We start from the raw sequence: 25,503 nt of genomic DNA on the forward strand, positions 1-25,503 counted from the left end.
ATTGAAATAATCTCAAAAAATAATTAACGGGAAATCAGAAACCAGATATAATTCCATCAAACTAACCTCAAAGCATAAATAATCAGAGACTAGATGCAGATGTATTGAACTAACCTTAAAGAGTTATTAACGGGAAATCGAAAACTAGATCCAAATGCAATGAACTAATCTCAAAGACTAATTAACGAAACATTGAAAAGTGGATGAAACTACACTGAACTAACCTAAATGAATAATTATAGGGAAATTATAAATGTGATGTAACTGTATTAAACTAACCTCAAAAAATAATTAACGAGAAATCGAAAACTTGATGCAAATGCATTGAACTAACCTCAAAGAACAATTAACATAAATTCGGAAATTGGATGCAACTGCATTGAACTAACCTCAAAGAATAATTAACAAAAAACCAAAAACTAGATGCAACTGCATTAAACTAAAATAAGATATTAATTAACGGAAATCGAAATGGATGCAAATGCATTGAAATATCCTCAAAAATAGTTAACCGAAAATCGAAAGTCGAATGTAACTGCATCGATCGACCTCAAAGCATAAATGTCGGTTTTTTTAGCCTTCTCACATGAGTAATTACGAGTAATTAGGAACCCAAAATGAAAGTGAGTTTAAAAAAAACAGACTCTTACATGTATGCAAACTGTATAGAAATTGTAAACTATCGAACTAACCTAGAAAAACAATTAACAGGAAATCAGAAATTGAATGCAGATGTATTGAACTAACCTCAAAGAGTAATTAACGAGAGATTAGAACCCCGGATGCAAATTCAATAAACTAATCTCAAATACTAATTAACTAAACATAAAAACTGGATGCAATCAGATCTTGAATTAACCTTAATGAATAAGTAACGGGATATCATAAAATGGATGCAATTGCACCAACTAACCTTAAATAATAATTGATGGAAATCGGAAACTTGATGCAATCGCATTGAACTAACCTCAAAGAATAATTAATGAGAATTTGGAACCTGGATGCAACGTGCTACATTAAACTAACCTCAAAGAATAATTAATGAAAAATCATAAACTTGATGCAAATGCATTCAACTAATAACCCTAAAATATATTTGTATTATATGTAGGGGAATAAATGTCTCGACAAATATAGTTTTGCATTTTAAGTAATGTTTATCATACTTCTTTTATTGTGATTGGGAATGCCTTGCTATTCAAGTAGCTTCAATATTATCTTCACCAAATTGGACATTCTCAAAAACTTCAATCAAACTTCTATTGTTAAAACTAACAATGAAAAGAAGTCGATGAGTTTTATCAAAGTTTGATGCTTCCTTTTATATAGAGTGGTGCAAGAAATTTAATTGAGTAATTAATATAATTTTCATATCTCATAGCTATGCATAGTTGCTAATATTTTTAGAATAATTTAATATAACGGCACCCTCGTTAAGTAGGACACGCCTATGTGATAAATCTTTTCAAGTGGGAGTAGTGTATTCTTTGAAGATATGAAAATAATCAATCTATTTTAGTGATTTGTACACATTAGTACGTAAGCTGAGCGGTGATGATTTACCGATAAATCACCATAAATCTAATAAAACTATTATACAAGCTAGATCGAGTTTAAGATAATTTTATTTGAAAATTACGGATTAATATCCTAAACTACAAAGTGAAGAGGCTATCTCAATTTGATCCCTTAGTTTCCAAGTACTTATACACCATAATCACTTTCGGCTATCTCAATTTGATCCCTTAGTTTCCAAGATTCTTATGCACCATAATCGGCTTGCTTTCATTAACGATTTTGGGTTTATTTTCAATAAAAATATATTTTGATTCAAAAATTTTCGCTAAATCACCATAAATCTAAAAAACTATTATACAAGCTAGATCGAGTTTAAGATAATTTTATTTGAAAATTATGGATTAATATCCTAAACCATAAAAGTGAAGATGCTATCTCAATTTGATCTCTTAATTTCTAAGACTTATGCACCATAATCACTTCATTAACATATTTCGATTTATTTTCAATAAAAATATATTCTCGATTCGAAAATTTGTGTGAGACATTTTATAAAGTCTTTTCAGCACACAAAATATTTAATAGATCCCGGGCGTATGCCCGGGTCCAAAATCTAGTCTCTATCTAATAAAAGAGGTTGGTGTGGACCCCATAGCCCCCAACGGCTACAAATCATCCTCACAAATTATGACATAGACTTATATGGTATGTGTAGTTTATTATTTGGGCACAAAATTACTTAATCATTATTGATTTGGTTGGCTGGGCTGGGTTTTTATTTTTCAGTGGGTTAGAGTTCTTTGGGGCCTAATTTGAAACAGCCCACAAGTATAGGCTATATATTAGTAATTAAAACAATAATTTTCTAGTTTTACCTCCAGAATTTAGGCCAATTAGTTTTACCCCACTTCTTTTATCTAGAGATTTACCCCAAACATCATCAGTAGATTACCAAAAACAAAATTTAGCAAAAACACATCATTGTGTTTTAATTGAAACTTTTTGGTTCTCTAATACGGACAAACAAATAGACAACATTGTGTTTTAATTGAAACTTTTTGGTTCTCTAAAACATCATTGTGTTTTAATTAAAACTTTTTGGTTCTAGCTTTACCCCATAATTTTTGTCCGTTATTCCAAATACTTCCGCCGTTGTATGATTCTATATGGTATTTTACTTATATGTCATTCCCTTCTATTCCAAAACATTTCTTTTTTACTGAGAGGCTAGATCACTATAACTACATAATTGTTAGCGAAAACAAACAGAAATGCTAGTCAATGTAATAACAAACTTGGATCTAAAATAAGAGTGTCTTTGAATTGATTGTACAGAATGAAGGACCAATGGGGAATTATTCACCGCCATCGAAAACTTTCACCGCGGCACAACAACTCCCAGCTGAGTTGGTCAAAGTGCAGAGGTCTCAAGTTTGAGCTTCCACGGTAGCAAAAACATTATAAAAAGAGAGAAATTCATCAGTAATCCAGATGCTCGAATGTGATTCAGGCCATGGACCATGGTATGTGATTCAGGTTGGGCTTGGATCACAAACATGGTTCTTCATGAACTTTGATCCAAAATCCAAACCCGTCCATCAACATTTCAGTGCTTTCTAGCCACCTTCACGTGTTATGTATGTACTTGCGTGACGATAAAAATGTACGAGTTTTAACATCAAAATCAAGAAGAGAATCTTTGTGATTTCCTCTAAAAAAGGACGCGTATCCCACTGGCACAGAACCACAGACCAATCACCAATGCACACATTAGAGTCACGGCCCTAAAATCTTTTCTTTTTTGTTTTCTAGCACCACACCATCCCACTGTAATCAAGGTCCGGATGCTTTATTGGCATCTTTCGTCAAACCATTGACATTACATGCTAAAAATACGACCCTACCCTCCTCTCTTTCTTTCTTTTTCTTTATTTTTTCTTAAAACTCAAAACATAGTAATTTACTTCAACATACATTTAATTTGACACCTTGATATGATTTCATGTTTATTAATCAAGTGAGCGGAGAGAACATTCTAGGCAGAGAGAAACTATACGGACAAAAAGTCATTTGATTGGTTTATGTCTGTTTGTTTGTTATCATTTTTCTTCTCTCTTCTTCGTTTTTCTATCTTTTCCTCTCCAGAAGCCTCTCAATCTTTCTCTCTCTGTTCACGCTACTACTTCATAACAGTATGCTATAATTGGGCACAGTAAGCATGATTTTGGGCTATGATTTTAGTTATCATCATAATATTCGGACACCCAAGTATAGGATGGAGATAAGGACCTGTTTATTTAAAACATCAAGATTTGCATATTATCTACTTGTAAAAATCAAGATATAATTTTTGGATAAGCTTAAAATTACTTATTGCCTTATTGGCTACTCCACCTAATTCATATTATCCAAAAAAAACTAAGGCTATTTTTGGTATTACACGTCTTTTATAAACGTCTATTTATAACTGCAACTACACTTTCTTCCTTGAAAGTTTTGCAAATCACATAAATTTTTTTGATCAAGAGTAAAAAATGCTTGCAATATTCGACAAAAGCGTTGCCAAAAGTCCTGAAGGTTTAAAAGGCCCAGAGTCAAATTCAGTTCCATCAACGAAAGATGGATTTTTGGCGGAAGAATTTTCTTCTGTTCATCCTGGTTCTATCACTATTAATCTTGGTGAAGCAGTAGTGGCTTATTCACCAGAAAAACAGAACCCACTTCTCCCAAGGTATAACAACAATCACCCAGATCTGTAAATGTTTTCTTTTTCATTGATATGATTTGGAAGTTTCATTTTTATTAATGAGGTATGATCAAGGTGTTTATGGTGTGATAAAACTCAAAACTTGATGAATAGATTGATACTTGTTGCAAATATCGACATTATTACTCGATTGAGATTCATTCTACTCTATATAGATCCATATATTAAAACTGTATGTTTGCTTCTGGTTGATAGATATGCAAAATTTGTGCGCTATCGTCACATTGTCTAGGCTTTGCTTATTAATCCAATCTTTTTGTTTTAGAATATATTTTTGCTATAATTTTTTTCCGTCTGGATTTTCCTTAGTACAAATTTTGATTGGTATATTGATCTACCAAGATCTGAAGCATTTTGTCTTTATTTTATTTTTAGAGAAACAATTTATGGCTGCAGCAGGTGTATCTAGTACATCTGCGGTTGGAAATAATTTTTGAATTCCTACATTGTATATATCTCTTGTTTTGATCTAGCAAGAGATTAGCTCTCTTCAGTTCATATGCTTACTAGGCTCAAACTTTTGTGTTTTTATTCGATGGATCACCACTGTCCTACCTGAACTCATATTTAAAATAACTTATGCTGATTTAAACGGATCCCTTCTTGGTTATTAGATTGTTTGCTGTTGTGGACGGGATATTCTGCTTGTTCCAAGGTCATATCGAGAATGTTGCTCTTTTGAAACAACAATATGGATTGGGCAAGACCGCAAATGAAGTCATCATTGTTATAGAAGCATACCGAACTTTAAGAGACAGAGGGCCTTATCCTGCTGACCAAGTTGTGAGAGATATTCATGGAAAGTTTGCTTTCATTCTCTATGATAGCTCTTTGAAAGCCACCTTCGTTGCTGCTGTGAGTAAACCCTTGAACTAATCATATCTGAGTTTCATCTACGTTGTCTTAAGTAGTTTTGTAATAACATTTTCCAACTGTTTTACTGTGGGAACACTGGTGAATGAAGTAGTGGAACTTTCATTCTGATATGATTTACTATGTTATAATCCAGGATGCTGATGTGAGTGTTCCCTTTTTTTGGGGAACCGATTCGGATGACAATCTTATATTCTCAGATGATCTTGTGGTTCTTAGCAAGGGTTGCGGAAAATCTTCCGCCCCATTTCCAAAAGGTATGTTCTGCAAAATCTGGTGTCTATACTGGATGGTTACATTGACGGTGTTTGATTTTTGTAAGTGTAATTCTTCATTCTCTTATTGCGCGATTGATCTTTTCAGGGTGCTTCTTTACAACCTCTGGTGGCTTGCGGAGTTTTGAGCACCCTTTGAATGAAGTGAAGGCAATGCCAAGGGTTGACAGCTCAGGGGAGGTCTGTGGTGCTACATACAAGGTTGATGTGGATTCTAAGAAGGAAGCAGGCATGCCTAGAGTTGGGAGTGCTGCAAACTGGTCTTCACACTACTGACCCAACTCTTCACTGTATTCTGACATTAGTCTACCTTCAGTATTTTTCGTGCTTTTATTTTCCCATCTGGATGACATTGCTTCATTGGTGGGGTAATAGTTGCAGATTACAATATCTTTTGAGCTGTAATCTGTAACACAAATGTTTGAAGTGTTTCAGTGATATGCGGAAACTCTTTTATACTGTTTGAATAATGAAATGAGACCATTTATAGCATCTGCACAGCTTGAAAAGAGTTTTTCTTCAAAGCAAACTGTTTTCTTGGGCACTTGCTCGTGGATATGTGAAACAAGTGGTCTCTTATTTGTCTATTCGGTTCTAAGATTAGTTCTCATCATTTGACACGGGGTGTTATTAGTTCTCATCATTTGACACGGGATTGTTACAAACTACTATTTGGTCAGATACTGTCTGGCATCTCCACCCAACTGCCTTGTATAGTTGTACGTCCCTCTTCTACATGCGGCTACTTCAGCCGTTTATACAATTATGCAACAAACATAGGACACCAGCTTCCCCAAACAACTTTTTTTTTTTTTTTTTCTGTCTTAACATAATAAGTATTGCCAACAAGTAAAAGTTGTTAACTTAGTTCTAAGTCCCAATGTCCGCAGCCAACTGACTGTACCTCATCCAGTAGCAACTATTTCGATTTGCTTTTGTTCTTACAAGTTACAATAACTACTCATACTTTTGACCTTGATTCATTGGCCTACAAAGGTGAAATTAAGTTGGGAAACATTGCTTACAAAGAAAACAAGGGTTTTGAGAAACCAAATCTTCAATTCCTTCTGGCCAAAATGTTCATCGACCCTACATGTGACGTCTGGATGGCCAGTCCTTAATGGCTAACTACTTACCAGAAATCCTTTGATGCAGTTCATTGGCTGTTTTACACATGACTAACCACTAGCTTGTAGTTTTTTTTTTTACTCGTGATAATGCTTGTAGTTATTCGCTACAGCTTAATACTGAATATAATGGGAGTTTGAAGTCATCATCTACCGTTCCCAGCAAAATGAGCAGTAAAGCAATTCTACAGATATCCATCTTTTGAGTGTATATAACAAAATCTAACTGCTTTTGTATCATCAAAGGTCTAAACACTAGCTTAGTAGAGAATGAACAACAAAACATTTGGTATGCCTACTGAGTTCCACAGTTATCAGGACTTCAAAACAACAAATATTCAAATACAAGTTCCATACTCAAACAATTAAACATAAATGGGAAAGAGGGATTCCCATATTTCTCTGCTCTATCTGCATATACAGAAGATGAACTCCTACTTTCAGTCCTTTGCATCTGCAATGCCTCCTGCTGTTATCTGAAAGACGTGCTTCTGGTCAAGAAAAACATATCACAGAAGAATTTTCAGCTATACCCTGCACTGTTTCAGTCATGCAAGCCAAGAAATGGTATATCGATACAATTGGAGGGTTGGGAGTTAGTCTGAGAAAGTTATTGAAGATTATTATGTAATATAACTCTTAATACGCATGGTTAGATCATCCAATAGGATCACCAAGGCCACCACCTCTGAGTATGATGATTTCAATTAATACTTGCACCTGGTGTTCCTATTGGTCTGGTCATGATGGTAAGCTTATAAAATTTAGGATGAATAATGCAGGTCTGAGGATATAGCTTCAGACTCGGGCAAATTTGGAGAGTCAAACACCTTGCAGACACGTTGTTCACCCTTGCCCTTTCTAAACATTAACCTAACTGTGGCAGCATGAGCTAGGACGTGCCCCCCTGCTGGTTTCTTTGGGTCAGATATGAACATGCCACCGCCTGGATCAGCAATGACTGTAACCATTCAAAATGTAACACAAAGTCAGTAAGCATGAATTCCTGCAAACTAAGTTTCATGTTATGGAATAAGTAACACTATAAACCTTCAAAAAGACAGATAAATTTTAAGTACTGGAGATCAATAGACATCAAAGTTTTAGATTGATAGTGTTACCTTGGTTAGTCATGTAGACTGCAACGTTGAACTCCTCAGCTATCTTTGTTAAACGGGAGAGCATCTGTGCTAGCTTTTGCTGCAAATTTACGTGTACACAGAATGTAGTTAGAATAATATGCCAGCAATAAGAAATTAGCTAAGCAATAGTGGTTTATAAGCTAACCTGACGCTCTGCAAGCTCACCACGACCAGTGAAATCCACTCGAAAGAGAGCAATGACTGAGTCAACAATCTAGCACATAACCAGTTGCGAAGAAAATGTGTTACTTGAGATCATGACACCCAGTCGGTTTAATACATAGGGAATGGTAATCACTCACCAGTATTCTGAAAGGTTCCTCAGACATCTTCGCTGCCAAACCAAGAAGCAAGTTGTACTGATGTTCATACGTGTAAGCACGCGCATAGATGATCTTTAGAATAACAAAAATAAAAGTATCAGTCACAATTTATCTATTTGACTTTTCATCACATAACGAATGAGCAGTAATCGTATCTCGATACATTATGTTAAGCTGAAATACAACACCTACCATTTAATGCAGCAATTGATAAACTATGCAACTGAAACATTAGACCACTGTAGTACATCTTGCTCAGGTCTTACAGATAACAGGTTTGATATATCCCACACAGATTATGTAAGATTGACATGGAAAAGAAAACAGGTTTAGAGAAGAATCCTCATATTATGATCAAATGGCTATGATATGTGGGCCTGCAACCAACCTCAGCAAAAATCTATTCTCAAAGAACAGGGTTGGCTTATGTTTAAAAAACCAATTATATGACATAATAGAGATGAGACTTTAAAAGCACCTGTGCAACATCACATTACCATTTAGGAGTCCACATGAGGCATAGTTACATGAATTAACATCCAATATTGTTTAAGAGTCAAAACTAGGTAATAGAAACAAGTCCTGAGTGCTTACATTGTCAAGGACAGCTCCAGCATCCATGCCAAATCTCTCAGCAATAGGTACAATACGATCTGGTCGACTGTTAACGACAAAGTTAGGGAAGCAAACACACACAGCACTCACAGAGAATACAAATACCAACTATCCTGGACGCAATCTTAAACAACGCCAAGACACACAGACACACATGCACACAACTATTAAACAAAATTGGCAATCATTTTTCATGTTATACCAAATGCTAGCAAACACAGATACACAGACACAAGTGGCAACCAATTCCCATATTATAAAAACTGTCAACAGATAAAGGATACAAGGTGCCTTCTGTATCAATATAAGCCACTTTCCCATTCCCTCCTTTCATATTAACAGGAAGCTGCAAATACAAGTACATCAACAAAATCAATTCCACTACTTAACATTCCCAAATAAACTTCTCAACAAGATCAGAAAAAAAAAAGGCACCTGTGTAGTTACACAGAGAGTATGGGCAAGCTGAGTTTTCCCAGATCTAAAACACACAGAATTAGAGACATGAGAAATATTTCCACAGAGATTTCACTGAACAGTTAAAACTATACTAGTTACAAGTTAACAATTACCGGAATTCTCCAAAAGCTTCAGTAATGCACATAGTTTCAATTCCACCTTTACAAAATTCAAACACAGAAAAACATTTCAATTCACAACCAACCACCAAAACATAAGCATAATCAATGAGTTTATAGTAAAATTACCACCCAACAGATCATCTAGAGCTTGACTTCCAGTTGTGATTCTAACAACAGACTTCCTCTATAAACACACACACATACAAACAATTTAATTTTCAGATCCTTACCCAAAATTCACAAAACTATCAAACTTTCAAGAGATGTAATAAATTTCCACTTACTTTAAGCAGAACATCACTTCCAGTAACATAACCAAAATTCTGACAAAATGGAAACACAAATGAGATGGAAACAAACACAGATAAGAAACAGTGAAACTGATAATTGAGAATCAAAGTTCTAACCACTAGTTTCTCAGCTGCTTCACAGATCTTCTCAACTTTAGCCTCAGATAATCCCTTAATACCAGTTAAACTCTACAAACAGAGAATAAATTATCATAAAAAGCACAAAACTTCAACAATAGCAGCAAATTCGAGTTGTGAAGTAGTTTCACCTTCTTAGTTTGCATCATCAAGCCATTGCAGGTGTAGATACCTGCATCTTGAAGCTTCTTAACATCTCCAGCATTGATTCCTTGTGAAATCACTACAAACAAACAGAAACGTCAAAATTAGGTTGAAATAGTATTGTTTCTGTTTCATTGAGAACAATCAACAAATATTCTCAGATCTGAAGTTAATCAAACACAAGTTTCACTCCAATTAACGATGAAAACTGAAAAAACACTCAGTTATGAAGTGAAAAACAGCTAGAAATGAAATCCACAACAAGTGAAATCGATTAACAGATCATTAGTCAAGTGAACGATCTGAACTCATGTTGAGTTTTGATCTAAACATGCAAAACGAAATGAAAACAACTATAACAGATCCAATTCACATGGTTTCTCATTAGATTACACTTGAAACACAATAAACTCGAAACCAAAGCTAAAAAACATCAAATAATGAACAACACTCACGCTTATCAATCGCTTCAAACAGATCTTCTTCATCATCGATATCTTCACGTTCAATGAGCTGCATATGACTCACATCTTCGGATCTAATCACCATCACAGAACAACAACAACAAAAAACGATTTCAGTTCAAATAAATAAACAAATAACAACGAAGATTAACAAATGAGAAAGATGAATCGAGTTGATTACTTCATGTCGATCATTGTTTTTCGATCAAGTATTGAAGAGAGGGAAAATTTAGCGGTGTTTTTGAGTTTTGGGTTTTGAGGAGAAGAGATTTTGAAATTTGAAAGTTTGTTAGAAATGAAATGAAGAGTGTAAAGAAAGGCGGGATAGTGTAGTGGTGTTTATATAGAGGTTGGTGCCTCGGTGGAATGGTGAAAATGAGGATTCGTCATTTGTTTTTTTCTTGTTGGTCAGACCCACCGCCACGTGTATGGTTGAAAATGTTTGTGAGGACTTGAAGATGGGCCGGGTTACTGCTATCGGGTCGTGGGTTTAGCTTAGGACCTATAGTAGTGAGTAGTGACTGGTGAATGGGTGTTGGGTAATGGGTATCATGAATTGGATTTGGATGAGATCACGTCATCAAGGTACTTATTTAATTATTTTAGTCCATGGACTTAAATATTTTAGTGATAACAATTTTTAGCTTGTGATTATCCACGGGAGAGAAAGTAACTCTTAAATGACACTTTTTTTTTAATCACTTACAAAGACTAGGTAGATGAAAGGTCAAGTATACTCTTGACGTGAAATTAAAAACAATTCAGATAGATGAAATGTCAAGTATACTCTTAATGCGAAATAATAAGCGACCCAACCCAACCGAAACAACTCAGTGTATATAGTATGAACAATCATTATTCATACTTCATCATAAGCTATGAACAATTATTGTTCATACCTCATCATGAGCTATGAGCAATCATTGTTCATACCTATTTAGGGTTTGAACAATCACTGTTTGTATGAACATTCATTGTTCATACCTATTTGGGGCATAAACAATCACTATCCATACCTCAAGATAATATATGATCATTAAGAACACCTATTAAAGTATGATTGATTGTTTATACTGATGTTAGCTCTTTTTATGGTCTAATGGTTAATCTATTCTAAAAGTATGTTGCGGAACTGGAGGTGACTACAACTTTAGTTTGATGAGTATGTGCGGGATGGAAGGAGTTTTTGCATGTTCTGATCCAGATCAATATATAAATTGGGATGGAGTTCACTTGACAGAAAAAGCATATCAGAGTATGGTTGATTGGCTTATTAAAAGTCAAGTGTTCAAGTGCTTTGTTTAGGACTTCAAGTTACAAAGATTTAGTCCTTTGTTTATGGTTTTAGACAATATTTAATTTACTGTCGTGTTAGGTTTTAAGTAGGAGCTCGTAGTAGTTTGCTTCTGATTTAGGCAATGATGTTTCAACTCCTGCCTACTGATTTGTTAAGGATATTTAAGACCTTCAAATTGTTTGATCTATTTTAAGAATTGGTTTTACTTTATTATTAGTGATTTATATGATTTACATGAATGCATTAGTAACTCTTTATGATCTAAGAGGGGTAATTTTAATTGAATTAAGGAGATGAACTTTATGTTAGCAAGATTTCACAGATTCAAGAACACATTTCTTGACCATTCTACACAAAAGACGTTACTGCTTGATGCTTGGTATGAAGTCGCCAAAAGAGGTTCTTTGGTCCAAGTAGATATAATTAAGATGACATGCCTGATTTCATTGGGTGTGTGAATTAAGTTGATCTGTTCTTTTTAATATGTTGTGAAGTTGTCATGCAAGGAGCCAAACTGGTTAGGATGTTGCTGCCTACACATGCAATTGATATTAGTACTTTTGTCAGTATGTTGTTCACTAGGCTTTCTTTAAGTCATTAGTATAAGGTTTGGAAGAACTTTAGCCCTAGCCCTGCACTAGAAGGCCTTAGGGTCGGGTCGGCCCTTTCCTAAATTCTGTGAGGGTTTTAGTTGTGAGGGTTTTATAGGGCTTAGGGTCGGGTCGATCAGGGCCAGGTTAGGGTCGTTAGGGCCAAATTCCCACCCTTATTCCCAATCATATACTTGTTGAGACATTTCCACTGCACATAAAACAACAATGTTTTGAGGTTAGTTCAATGCATTAGCATTTAATTTATGATTTTCCGTTAAATATTTTTTGAGATCAGTTCATTGCATTTGTATTCCGTTTTTTATTTTCTGTTAATTCATCTTTGAGGTTAGTTCAATGCAATTACATCCAGTTTCTGATTTCCCATTTTTCAATTTTTGTTAATTATTCTTTGAAGTTAGTTCCATGAATTTGCACTTAGTTTTGGATTTCGCGTTAATAATTAACTCTATGAGGTTAGATCAATGCATTTGCATCCAATTTCTTATTTCAAGTTAATTATCATTTGAGTTTAATTAGTTCAATGCATTTGCATCCAGTTTTCGATTTCCCGTTAATTATTTTTTAGGTTAGTTTAATGCATTTGCATCTAGTTTTCGATTTCCAATTAATTATTCTTTGACGTTAGTTTGATTCATTCGCATCCAGTTTTCGATTACATCTGAATTATTCTTTGAGATTAGTTACATGCATTGGCATCTTGTTTCCGATTTGTCGTTAATTATTCATTGAGGTTAGTTCCATTCATTTGCATCTAGTTTCTGATTTCCAGTTAATTATTCTTTAAAGTTACTTCTTTGCAGTTGCATCCATTTTTCAATTTTCCGTTAATTATTCTTTGAGGTTAGTTTGAAGCAATTGCATCAACTTTCCGATTTTTTGTTAATTTTTCTTTGGGGTTAGTTTGATGCAGTTTCATGTTGTTTCCGATTACCCGTTAATTATTCTTTGAGGTTAGTTTGATGCATTTGTATCCAGTTTTCGAGTTTCCGTTAATTATTCTTTGAGGTTTATTGAATGCATTTGTATCCAGTTTTCGATTGTCTATCAATTATTCTTTGAGGTTAATTAGGTCAATACACTTGTATCCAGTTCCTGGTTTATCGTTAATTATTCTTTGAGGTTAGTTCATTGCAGTGTTATATCCAGTTTTCGATTTCCCGTTAATTATTTTATGAGGTTAGTTCATTGCAGTGTTACATCTAGTTTCCGATTTACCGTTAATTATTCTTTGAGGTTAGTTTATTACATTTGTATCCAATTTTCAATTTTCATCCCACTAATTATTTTTTTGATATTAGCTCAATGCATTTGTATTAAATTTCTTATTTTTCGTTAATTATTCTTTGAGATTAGTCGATGCATTTGCATCCGGTTTCCGATTTCCCATTAATTATTCTTTGAGGTTAGTTAGCTGTATTTGCATCCAGTTTTCGATGTCATATTAATTATTCTTTGGTTCAGTGCAGTTGCATCCATTTTCTAATTTTTCGTTAATTGTTCTTTGAGGTTAGTTAAATTCATTTGGATCTAGTTTCCAAATTCACGTCAATTATTCTTTGAGGATAGTTTGATGCGTTTGCATCCAATTTTTTATTTTCCGTTAATTATTTCTTTGAGGTTAGTTTATGCAGTTGCATCTAGTTTTTTATTTCCCGTTAATTATTCTTTGAGGTTAGTTCAATGCATTTTTATCCAGTTTTTTTATTTCTTGTTAACTTTTCTTTGGCGTTAGTTCAATACAGTTAAATCCAATTTCCAATTTTCCACTAATTATTCTTTGAGGTTATTTCGATGCATTTGCATCAAATTTTCGATTTACCGTTAATTATTCTTTTAGGTTAGTTCAATGCAATGTTGCATCCAATTTCCGATTTTTCGTTAACTATTCTTTGAGGTTTCTTCAATGCATTTGCATTAAGTTTATGATTTTCCATTAATATTCTTTGACGTTGGTGGTTCAATGCATTTGCATTCAATTTTCCAATTTTGCATTAATAACTCTTTGAGATTAGTTCGATGCATTTACATCCATCTCCTATTTCCGGTTTACCCTTTAATTATTCTTTTGAGATTAGTTCATTGCAGCGTTGTTGCATCCAAATCTCCAGATTTTCCATTAATTATCTTTTTTTTTTTTTTTTTTTCCGTTAAAAACATGTCTATATTCATTCACAAAGAAAAGAGGTACAAAGATACTTTCTAACAAACAAGTAGGCGAGAGTTCGATCCGGCTTCTAGATGCCCACTTGGCCGGATCATGAGCTTCCACATTTACTTGTCGTCTAATCCAACCGAACTTACAAAAGTTAAAAAGACTAGCATAACTCCCGAATATTACATCGATAGCATCGAATTTCCAGTTTATCAACTGCTTTGTTCATTCAAGTTCTCAGGCCCAAAATAACTTGTTTGTTGTCTCCTTCAACCAAAATAGATGTGCTTCCCTGTAGTCCTAGCTAGTTTAACCGCCACTTCTAGAGCCACCATTTCGCCTCTTCTCCCGCTTTAAAGTATCTTGTAGTCTGCGCACCACCATTCCTCCTTCCCTATCCCAAGCCAATGTTCCAAATTTGCCACTCTTGTTTTCCCTACAACAAGAGGCGCATCAAAATGAATTAGTATAGTATCTACTTCTACTATAGGAAAAATAGTATTGTTATTCTCATCCAAATGGGTTAAAAAGGTAAGAGTTTTGAAGGACTACTCCCCGAGGTTCTTTATATGCTTCCATGCTTCTATTCCACTGCATAAAGCTCTTCTCAAAGAAGCTATCTCTATTGGGTAATTTGCCCTCAAACTTAGCCTTATTTCTAACCTCCCAAATATCCTCAGAATATGATGAGCTAAGCGGCCCTTTTTCTCTCAAAGTCCTTGATCAAATTGTTTGTGTCCACCCTAGGAAGACATTCAGCCAGTCTCTTATGGTATGTTCAGCATATACTTCAACTCTAGCCCCCAACTCAGAGGCATACCAAACCATTTTGGTCCACTCACATTGGAAGAAAAGGTGGGTGGGTTCTTCAGGCTCCAACCAACATAGGGGGCAAGTGTGATCCCCTTGGATTTTTTGTCTTTCCATCACATCCCCAGTGGGAAGCATGTTCATATACAACTTCCACAGGAACAACTGTGTGTTAGCTGGTATTTGCAACCTCCACAGAGTTTTGATACTCTTAGTATTGAAAGAGGAGGTACCTCCTTGCCACTTGGTACTAGTGACAAAATTATAGGTTGATTTAACTGTTAGGAGACCATTATGGGTGTGCACCCATCTGATCTCATCCGAAGCTCTACTGTTAGGTCTGATCACTACTTGTTTGATCATAGTTGCTATCTCAGGTGGGAATAAAGATTCCACCTTATGATAGTTCCAACTAGACTCATCCCTTAGCATCAGATCACTAACTCTTAGATCCTCTAGCTCAGGTCTGGTATCCAATATCTCTTTCAGAGTTATAGGAACATTGTTTTGGAGGAGCCAAGGTTGTTTCAGAGCTAACACCTTGTCTCCTTTTCCAATACTCCATATCAACCCTGGGAGAATGTCCCGTGCTGTCTTGTGCACCCCTTTCCAGAACCACGAGGCCCAGGGTGGAGGTTCCTCTTTGTTATCAAACCACTGTTTACCATACACAGCTATAAAGGTCTTAGCCCAGATAGATGTATTATCCTTGACAGCTTTCCAAACCAGCTTAGCAAGCATAGCTTTGTTCATGTCCCCAGCTCTCCTCAACCCTAAGCCTCCCAAGGCTTTAGGCTTACATATGCCATCCCACCCCATGGTGTGGGGGCTTTTGCTATTTCCAGTTCCATGCCACCAGAATTGCCTGTATGCTCTATCCAACTTGTTGCATATGGATTTAGGTACTTTGTATATTGCCATAGCATAGAGAGGGGTAGCTTGAGCCACAGCTTGGATAAGAGTGTTCCTCCCAAATTCAAAAAACTTTTTGCTCTCCAAATCTTATTTTTCCATGGACTTTGTCTACAAGGTAGTCAAAGTATTCTTTTTGCTCCTCGATAATAAGACAATAGGCACTCCCAAGTATTTATCTTTTTTGTTAAAGATTCTCATTTTCCAGAATCTTTTTAGCATCATTTTATGCATTCTATGTACATTTTTGCTATAATGGATGCTAGACTTGTCAAAGTTAATCCTCTGACCAGAGGCTGCACAATACTCATCCAGAATGTGTTTTACCTTGCCCTCGACTTCACCAAACCGCTTTTTTTAACAAGATAAGGTCATCTGCATAAAGAAGATGAGAGATAGGAGGGGCATTCCTCCTTATCTTGATACCATGTATCTCCCCATTATTTTCAGCCCTAGCTATCATTCTAGAGAGAGCTTCTGAGGCTATGATGAACAGGTAAGGGGAGAGAGGGTCTCCCTGTCTAAGACCTCTACCAGGGCTGAAACTTTCGAGGGGGGAGCCATTCAACAGAACTTTGTAAGAGACAGTAGATAAGCATTGGGAGATGAGTTGTCTCCACTTAGCACTAAACCCCAGCTTATTGAAAATATTATCTATAAAAGACCACTCTATCCTATCATAGGCTTTTGCCATATCCATTTTTAAAGCAACAAACCCATGTTTTGTTTTCATGCTCTTCATATTGTGAAAGATTTCACTAGCAAGCCCAATATTATCCCCTATGCTTCTCCCTTTTATGAAAGCTCCTTGAAAAGGGGAGACAATCTTATTAATATGAGACTTAAGTCTATTAGCTAGGATCTTAGCAATAATCTTATAACAGAAGTTACATAGACTAATAGGTCTAAACTTAGACATATGATCAGGGTTAGAAACTTTAGGAATTAAAGCTAGAAAAGTTTCATTAAAGCTAGGGTTCATACAATTATTTACAAAGAAATCTTTAACACCATCTATAATAGCAGGGCCAACCACATCCCAGCAATTTTGATAGAAAGTACCTTGAAAACCATCAGGGCCAGGGGATTTCAGAGCCCCCATCTTCTTAACCACACTTGCCGATGTCCTCGCCGAGGGGCAGGTCAAAGAATCTCATTTTCTCTATTAGTGATGTAGGGGGAAAACAAGTTAAAGATATAATCATTGCTAGCAGGATTTTCAGAGGCATAAATATCACCAAAGTATTCTCTTACAGCATGCCCCACCCCTTGTCTCCCTTCTTGCCACACACCCTCACTATCTTTAATTTTATCAATGTTATTCTTTCTTCTCCTGTACACAGTGGACATGTGAAAGAACTTGGTATTTCTACCCCCTCCTTGATCCAATGTTGACTTGACTTCTGTTTCCAGAAAACTTCCTCTTTGTCATACCAATCAAACAATCTCGTCTTGAGAAGCTTTGCTTTTTCATGGTTCTGATAAGAGAAAGGTTTCTGGAGCACTCTATCAAGTTCTTTTTGTGTTTTTTTTATATTGTAGAAAATGTTACCAAAAGTTTTCTTATTCCAGATTTTCAGGCAGTGTTCAACATTCTTAAGCTTATGCACCACTCTCCAATCAGGAAGATCATGGGTGACCTCCTTCCAAGCCTGATCAATTACAGGCTTGCAGGACTTATCCTTCAGCCACATATCAAAAAACCTGAAAGGCCTTTCAGTAATATCCACATTGGGATTAAGATTTATCATAAGGGACAGATGATCCGAGGTAGCATTAACCACATGTTTTACTAGCATATTAGGAAAGAGACTTAGCCAGCCAAATACCAGCCATATAGCCCGATCTAGGCCGAGAATATTGTCTTTAACTTTCCTATTATTATTCCATGTAAATTTAGGTCCCCTATACCCCAGATCAACCAGGCCAAGCTCATCTATCAGATTGTTAAAATCAACCATGCACTTATTGAAAATAGATCGGCCCCCAATTTTTTCATCCAGGGATCTAATAGCATTAAAATCCCCAAACAAAGAAGGGCCCCGAATGTAAGGGAGCTTTCTCTTAACTCATTCCAGAACCTATGTCTACTGTTAGCATTGGGTTCACCATATATGAAACTGAAGAACCAAGGATTATTACTAAGATAATTTGAAAGTTTACCAGTGATTTGGTTTGCCGTGGCTCCCAGCACCTCCAGTTCAACTCCTTCTTTCCAGAACATAGCTAATCCACCACTTTGACCAGCAGCAGGAACACAAAAACAATTATCAAACTTTAACACTTTGCTTAACATGCTAATCTTACTCTCTCCCACTTTAGTTTCAGATAAACAGATGATGTCCGGTTGATGTTGCCTTACTAGATCCTTTAGATTTTGAACTGCCGTGGAGGAACCCATTCCCCGGCAGTTCCAGGCGTGTATCATTTCTGATGAGGCAGCTGTTTGGGGACAGCTACCGCGAACCCTGGAGGAGAACCCCACAGACCTCCACTGCTTGTCGACTTCCCACTTTCATCATCAGAACTTCTGTCTCCCCTCATCCCACTTGGAGAAACACTCTTCTTCCTCAAGCTTACCTCAGGACCCAGATGCTTTCCTTTTTTTGTTTGCTGTTGTTTCACAACCATAGAATCATCAACAGCCAGGGGCTTGGGTTGTATCAGTTGCAAGCTACTTTCCTCATAATCATCCTCACCCCCCTATGACTTCCCTTGATGAGAGGTCCAATGGCGATTCCCCACCGATACTTCCCTCCTCGAGAGTCTCCAGATTAAAACCACCATGTCCAAGTCCTCTTCTTCGAAAGTTCATCCTCTTCCTCATCGCTGAATGCATCCGATGGGATATCCTCCTCCTCGTATCTCTGGTCCCCATTGATCCGAAAGTGATCACTTTCGAGTTTCTTGATTGACTTGATAACGTTGGTTCTACCGAGCTCCCGAGTCATCGGATATGGGATGACTCGAAGCTTCCTGAATCAAAGAAATGTCCCTGCACTTTGCCCTTAAGTCATCCGCCTCTCTCTTAGCTTTCTTTGACATTCTTTCAGCCACCCTCAAACTATTTCTTCGCCAGTCATCGTCATCCATCTTTGCCTGTGCTCCTCCTAAGCTCAGCTGTTTTCTCTTGTTTCCCACACTTAAACCTTTCTCTCTTAGAGATCTGTTCTTTGCTCTACTCCTTTTAGTTCCTCGAGAGGCCAGAGATTTATATCTCCTACCACGTGTTGGTAGCCCCAGGAATCGAAAATTGGGATTTTCTTCCCCACCTTGTAAATAAGATTTGAACCTCCCATCAGACTCGTTTTTTTCAAGAAAAGGTATGATAGTCTGGGAAGAGTGTGAGCCAAAATACGGCGAGGCGTGCTCCTTTACCAGATCTTCCCTAGTTCCCAAAAACCCACCTCCAACAGCTATAGTCTCTAGCTTGCCAGCTTTGTACTCCACTGTTTCCAATATCGAAACCACATCTAGTATTTGTGCGGGTCCTTTTTCAGTATCCCTTGGGCCCCCATCTAGTTCCATACTTGCAGCCCCCCAAACTGGGGTCCAGACCACTAAAGAATTTCCATGGGCCTCGAGCCCACCCCTGTTATCCATACACAGGCTTTGTGAAACCATTTCTTGGTCTTTTTCCTTTCCATCCCCATTCTGTACTTTTCCTGGGCCCAAGGCCCCATCCCCATTTGAACCCTCAACGGTCACTGACTCGCCTACTCCCTGTTCTTTACTAGCCGTTCTGACTTCTGACTCAGAGGCTTCTCTTTCTTCCATACCCCAATTCCTGCCATTAACCACTTTTCCGACCGACGTTGTTTTGTCCGGAGTGGACAACAAGCCTGTTCCAGCCCAAAGACCTCTTACCGGAGAGCCCCTTTTCCTAGCTTGTAATAGGTCCGATCTTAGTTGTTTTGGAGATCCAGATATAGTTACAGATGCTGGCCCTGAGTTAACCACTCCATTGAAACAAACTGTCGCTCGTAACATGAACGAGAAGTTATTTTTAATGTCTCTGGGTGATCCTCCATATTTGCGCAGATCCATACTGTATTGCTCTCTCTTTTTACAGTAATGGATGTCATGCCCAATGCAGCCACAGAAATAGCAGAAAATTTCCAGCTTCTCATATTTGAAAGTGATTGGGAAAACTTCCCCCATTTTAGTCCGGAGGTCTAGACCTTTCAGCAACCGCTCTTTAATATCCATACGAACTCTAACTCTAGCTACTGGGTTTCTGAACTCTCATCTACAGCAGAGATCAACCTCCTTGAGTTTTCCAAGGTTTTGCCCCACACTCCTAACATTTTCCTCATTTATTCGATCTCTCGGGAGACCATGGATCTGTATCCAGAAATCCACTAGATCAAACTTTTGTGATGTAGCCCAATTCTGTAGGTGTCGTCCTTTCTTAACTGAGAAGATGAACCCTTGTATTAACCAAGGGCCATTTGCTTTGACATGCCTCAACTCTTCCATGTTCTCAAACTTCAATTTATAAAAACCTTTTGACATCAGTTCTACCTTTGTATTACCCCTCGTCTGCCATCCCCTGTGTAGTTCGTCCGCAAGGTCTTGTAAGGAGATCAGTTTACCACCATACAGCTTCCCCAGCAGCGTAGTACTGTCTCCTATATCTTCCATCATATTTTTACAGCCAATATCCACCATTTTCCTCTCTTTAGAACAGAAAAGATTTTGCATTTCAAGCTGGAGTTCCTCAATCTTCTCTCTAGTTGTTCCTCCTTGTACAGAAAGACTCGCCATATTCCCTTGTAGAGAACCTAAACCCTTTGAAAAGACACAAACTTGAAGTGGGGAGACTGTGAAAGGGAAGAGAAGAGATCTGCTTTAAGCTGCAGTAGAGCTGCCTTCCATTTGAGGTTAGTTCGATGCACTCACATCCATTTTCCGGTTACCCATTAATTTATATATATATATATATCCTAATATTAAAGCTCCCACAAAATTCCACGTCATCTCCTATTAAAACGGGAATTCCTCTTCTATTATAACGATAATTTTTATCTTATTAAAACAAATTCTAACACTTCTAATTAAAGCGGGAGTCATTCTCCTATTAAAACAAAATCTCTTTTTCAATTGAAAAAACAGGTTTTTAAAACTTAATTAAAACTTAATTTAAAACAATTTGTTAAAAAATTAAAACGGGTTAGCGACTAAAACGGTAGTCAACGGGTTAGAAAAAAAATCTAAATGTTTTCAAAAGAGCCGGTGCGTATGCACGGGCCTACAAGCTAGTCTTAATATTAAAGCTCCCACAAGGGGTATTTTTCGAGCTCTATTAAAATTCCACGTCATCGACTTAATAGTTAACTTAAAATAGGAAACTTTTTTCCTTTAAGAATCCAACTTCAAACGGGAATCTCCTTTCCTTTTAAAACCAAAACTCAAATAGTAGTATAAAAACTATTTATTTCCAAATTAAAATGGTATCCCTCCCCCAATTAAAAAATACGGGTTTTTAAAACACAATTAAAACAATTTGTTAAGAAATTAAAATAGGTTTTAAGACTTGATTAAAACAATTTGTTACGAAATTAAAATAGGTTAGCGACGAAAACAGGAATCACGATTTATTATGATTGTTGAGCAAATTTTTAAAAGAGCTGGTGCGTATGCACGGGTCTACTTTCTAGTCTTAATATTAAAGCTCCCACAAGGGGTATTTTTCGAACTCTATTAAAATTCAACGTCATCTTCTATTAAAACGGGAATTCATCTCATAGTATAACATAAATTCCTCTCCTATTAAAACAAATTATAACACTTCTAATTAAAGCGGGAATTATTCTCCTATTAAAACGGGAATTTCTCCCCTATTGAAAAGAGAAAATCTAGTATATCTAATTAAAACGGGAATTATTCTCCTATTAAAACAAGATATCTCTCCCAATTGAAAACGGGTTTTCAAAATTTAATTAAAACTTCATTTGAAACAATTTATTAGAAAATTAAGACAAGTTAGCGACTAAAATGGTAGTCCCAATTTTATAAAAAATATCTAAATGTTTTCAAAAGAGCAACTAAAATATCTAATTTTTAACATTGGCAAAAGATAATTGCAAAAACTATACATTTTTGGACCTTTATATATATTTTCAAAAGTGGAAAACAATTTTATCTAAGTTAGAGTATATCAAACGAGTTGAATTTTTGTAGAGATGTTATTTATGGTTAGTAGATCATATGCACAAAATATTAGGTTATAAATCATTTTGTAGGTGAAGTTGTGGGTGTTTTAGATTTGGTACTTATTTAAGGTCCTTTTAGGAGCCGGGCTGTATATATACTAGGGTATGCCCGTGTCGTACGGCATTGATAGAGTCGCCTGCGACGCTAACTTTGTAGAAGCAGCCTGAACTTGAACACACTCCCTCCCTCGTTTTGATTCTATTATACTGGCTATTGTTCCATTTATGGTCAAGAATGATTATTAGGCTGAGAAACTCGACATCACACTAACTTGAATTGAACCACCTGAGAGGTAATTTGGATAGAACCTCCCCATTATTTTATGACTTTCCAATGTTTTGGATCATGTTAAAAGGCTGCAAAGACAATTCTCATTCAATACATCCGGTAGTGATTTGCCAGATGCTCTAGACTCATTCATCTAAATGGACTTAAACATAGAAGAACACCAATTAAACCAAATGAAATAAGAACAATATGAGAAACAGATACATAATCAGACTCCCACAAGTGGTTTGAATGAGGACATCAAAACAGTACCAAAAAGAGCACCCACAAAAGTACGCCAAGTACAAAAAAAAGTAGCAAAAGTACAGATAACATTGTTGACAATCATAACTCTTCAAGAAACCCCATCCTCATTCGCCAATGTCAAGGTCATTATCATAAATCCCAAGCCTTAAGGAAACTTCATCGAAGAAATATGTAATTATCTGTTTTAAATTCGTTAAATATGGTGAGTAGGAAATACTATATATACTGAAGGGAAGAAGAAATTGACAATTTTTAGAAGTGATAAAATGAATGATTGTATTCACCTCTAGATTATTTTCTAGTTTTGGAACAAGCAAATATGTAACGCCCCAAAACTCAAACAATTACAAACCTATGACACGTGGTTTTTATAGTAAAATTTCGGCAGCATCTCATCTGTATTTTTGACATTTCATAAATATAAACCTGTCATAACCTGAAAATTGCAATCATATATTTCTCATTGGTTAATCCAGTTACTTAACCGTCTCGACAGATGCCAGAGCAGTCAAATAACTGGCTTACAAAAATGAGACTACTTCAACATTATGACTTAGTGCGCCAAAAGTATTTGAATGTTTCACTAATGCCGATCATCAAAGCACCTCGCATAAAAGTCATTACCAAAACACAAGTAAAATACATACATTAGAGTCCCATAACTATCAAAAGGTCTACACCCTTAACAAATGATATTTACAAAGTATACATATACCATATTTCCTAAAGTTTCCATTGGGTAGTTCCATAAATGCGACTTTCTGAACAACACTAATAAATCAAAGAACAAACAATAGCCACCAAATGCTACCTGCACTAAAATACCTATAAAAAGCAAAGAAACCAAATCAAAGCTCAAATCAATCAAAATTAATACTTTTCGACAAACCCAAAATCAAAAAATTAGAACCCTTAATAAATAAGCAAATAAATATATGTAACAACACCAGAAGAAGCTCAGACTAAACCTTTACATAGAAGGAAACAAATAATTCATCTCTGGCTAAACGATTTTAAAATGAATTGAATATTTACATGGAAAATCAAAGAGATTGAGTTATAAGAGAAGAGATGTTACCTGTTTCACTTGACCTGAGAATCAGCAGAGATCACTAAGTTATAGTGATTGGCCAAGGTCCCATCACCACGTTCATGGATGAAAAAATTAAACAACACAATAAGTAGAGAAAGACCAAGGAAGGAAAAATGAAAAAATGAAAAGGAACATACTTGAGAATCAGCAGAGATCACTAAGTTTGAAGATATGAGAATTGAAATTTCTTCAGCTAAATACCATATAAACAGACGCACCATTTAGTAGGAATTGAAATAGATTTGTATAGAACTATAAATTCAGGTGTTGTAAGATCAAAAAGAAGAAATTAGGGGGAAAAAAACTAACCAAGGTTCGCAAAAAGTTCTTCAACGCAATACTGACAAAATGTAATTACACACCAATTTGCAAAACCTACATAATTTGAATGAAGCAAATTAACCAAGTAAGAGCAAATACAAATGTATCAATTTGATGACTATAAATTCAATGAGTAACTACTCAACACGTGACTATAAATGAAAAGAACTTACGGATTATAGTAAGACTTCTGGGTAAACAAAGTTTGGGGTGTGACTTTCCGAATTTGGAGGGAGGAGAATACTGATTCTGTCTGAAGAAGTGCACCTTGATAGTGCGACATATAATTGACCGTGGCTGAAAACTTCGCGAAGGCGAAGGTCAATCCCCACATACTTCACCAATTGTCCTTGTGACTTATTTATAGTCATTGCATAAGCAACACGCATTATGAAACCGTTTTTTGTCATATGAAAAGGAAAATCAGAAGACGACGGTGACAAAGATATTCTTGGAATAAATGCATGATTACCTGCTTTTTCACCAGTCAAAATTCTTGTGAAAAGAACGTGAGGTCGATAGTGGACCACCATCAATCGGGTTCCATTGCATAATCCATCTTTGGGAGCAATATTTCGCAACAACATTATAGGACAACCGACTTTTAGGTTGAGACGAAACGGTGGTAGACCAGTTGGATCAAGTGAGTTTAGGTACTCATTTGGGTATTGATTAATATTGGCTGAATTCGTTGCATCCTCGTCTGCCATCTTGTCTGTAGCTAGAAAGAGAATACTTTCCCCTGGGAACATATTTAAAGCTGTTGCATTAATATCATTGACATCGCCATTAGCGTCTGATAGAATTGTGCTTCAATTAAATATTCCTGTAACCGTGGTAGGTTGATTTAGTCGGGATATGTAGTAGAAATGAGATCCCTAAGATTTGCACATCGATGAATTGTTGATGGTAGTTCAACTGTCTCATTGGGTCACTTCCTATCTAATTAACCAGAAAATAGTAATGAATATTAGTACCGAATAAAAATAGTACAAAGAATGATGCAAATGAATATCAATATTAAACAAAATAGTACAAAGAAAAATACACGCTTTGGTACCTCTATTAAGAAATTTCTTGACGCATATTTGCAGAGTTTCCATTTTCCAATCGCATGTTTTGGGCAAGAGTTAGAACATGAATGTGACTCCGGAGGAAGGAAGACCGTAAGGAAGCACGCCTTAACTGTTCTTGAACCCTTTGGGTATAACTGGAAGCCATTGACGGAAGTCACCACCAAGTACAACTGTTATTCCACCAAAAGGTTTATTATTGTCGTGAGTATCCCGAAGTGTGC

General features: G+C 36.1%; 4 protein-coding genes across 4 annotated transcripts; 1 reads left to right on the forward strand and 3 right to left on the reverse strand.

Moving 5' to 3' along the window:
- The first annotated feature begins 3,795 nt into the window (after nucleotides 1-3,795).
- On the forward strand, nucleotides 3,796-5,925 carry LOC147499859 (aluminum induced protein with YGL and LRDR motifs). The gene is made up of 4 exons (XM_086561626.1): nucleotides 3,796-4,249; nucleotides 4,900-5,140; nucleotides 5,295-5,415; nucleotides 5,522-5,925. The coding sequence occupies exons 1-4, from the start codon at nucleotides 4,053-4,055 to the stop codon at nucleotides 5,707-5,709; spliced, it is 747 nt and encodes a 248-aa protein (XP_086417752.1). The 5' UTR covers nucleotides 3,796-4,052; the 3' UTR covers nucleotides 5,710-5,925.
- Nucleotides 5,926-6,735: 810 nt separating this feature from the next.
- Nucleotides 6,736-10,622, reverse strand: DMC1 (DNA repair (Rad51) family protein). The gene is made up of 15 exons (XM_086559215.1): nucleotides 10,439-10,622; nucleotides 10,249-10,331; nucleotides 9,781-9,872; nucleotides 9,629-9,700; nucleotides 9,506-9,544; nucleotides 9,348-9,405; nucleotides 9,213-9,258; nucleotides 9,076-9,121; nucleotides 8,925-8,986; nucleotides 8,620-8,686; nucleotides 8,005-8,097; nucleotides 7,848-7,916; nucleotides 7,682-7,760; nucleotides 7,355-7,521; nucleotides 6,736-7,045 (listed from the first exon to the last, which is right to left on the reverse strand). The coding sequence occupies exons 1-15, from the start codon at nucleotides 10,450-10,452 to the stop codon at nucleotides 7,001-7,003; spliced, it is 1,032 nt and encodes a 343-aa protein (XP_086415341.1). The 5' UTR covers nucleotides 10,453-10,622; the 3' UTR covers nucleotides 6,736-7,000.
- Nucleotides 10,623-17,292: 6,670 nt separating this feature from the next.
- On the reverse strand, nucleotides 17,293-18,003 carry LOC147499861 (uncharacterized). The gene has a single exon (XM_086563552.1). It carries the CDS (start codon nucleotides 18,001-18,003, stop codon nucleotides 17,293-17,295), a length of 711 nt encoding a protein of 236 aa, XP_086419678.1.
- Nucleotides 18,004-20,287: 2,284 nt separating this feature from the next.
- Nucleotides 20,288-20,809, reverse strand: LOC147499862 (uncharacterized). The gene has a single exon (XM_086563553.1). It carries the CDS (start codon nucleotides 20,807-20,809, stop codon nucleotides 20,288-20,290), a length of 522 nt encoding a protein of 173 aa, XP_086419679.1.
- Between the last annotated feature and the right edge of the window lie 4,694 nt (nucleotides 20,810-25,503).

The sequence above is a fragment of the Coptis chinensis genome, chromosome 5 (assembly GCF_015680905.1).
Source record: "Coptis chinensis isolate HL-2020 chromosome 5, ASM1568090v1, whole genome shotgun sequence".
NCBI classification, from domain to species: Eukaryota; Viridiplantae; Streptophyta; class Magnoliopsida; order Ranunculales; family Ranunculaceae; genus Coptis; species Coptis chinensis.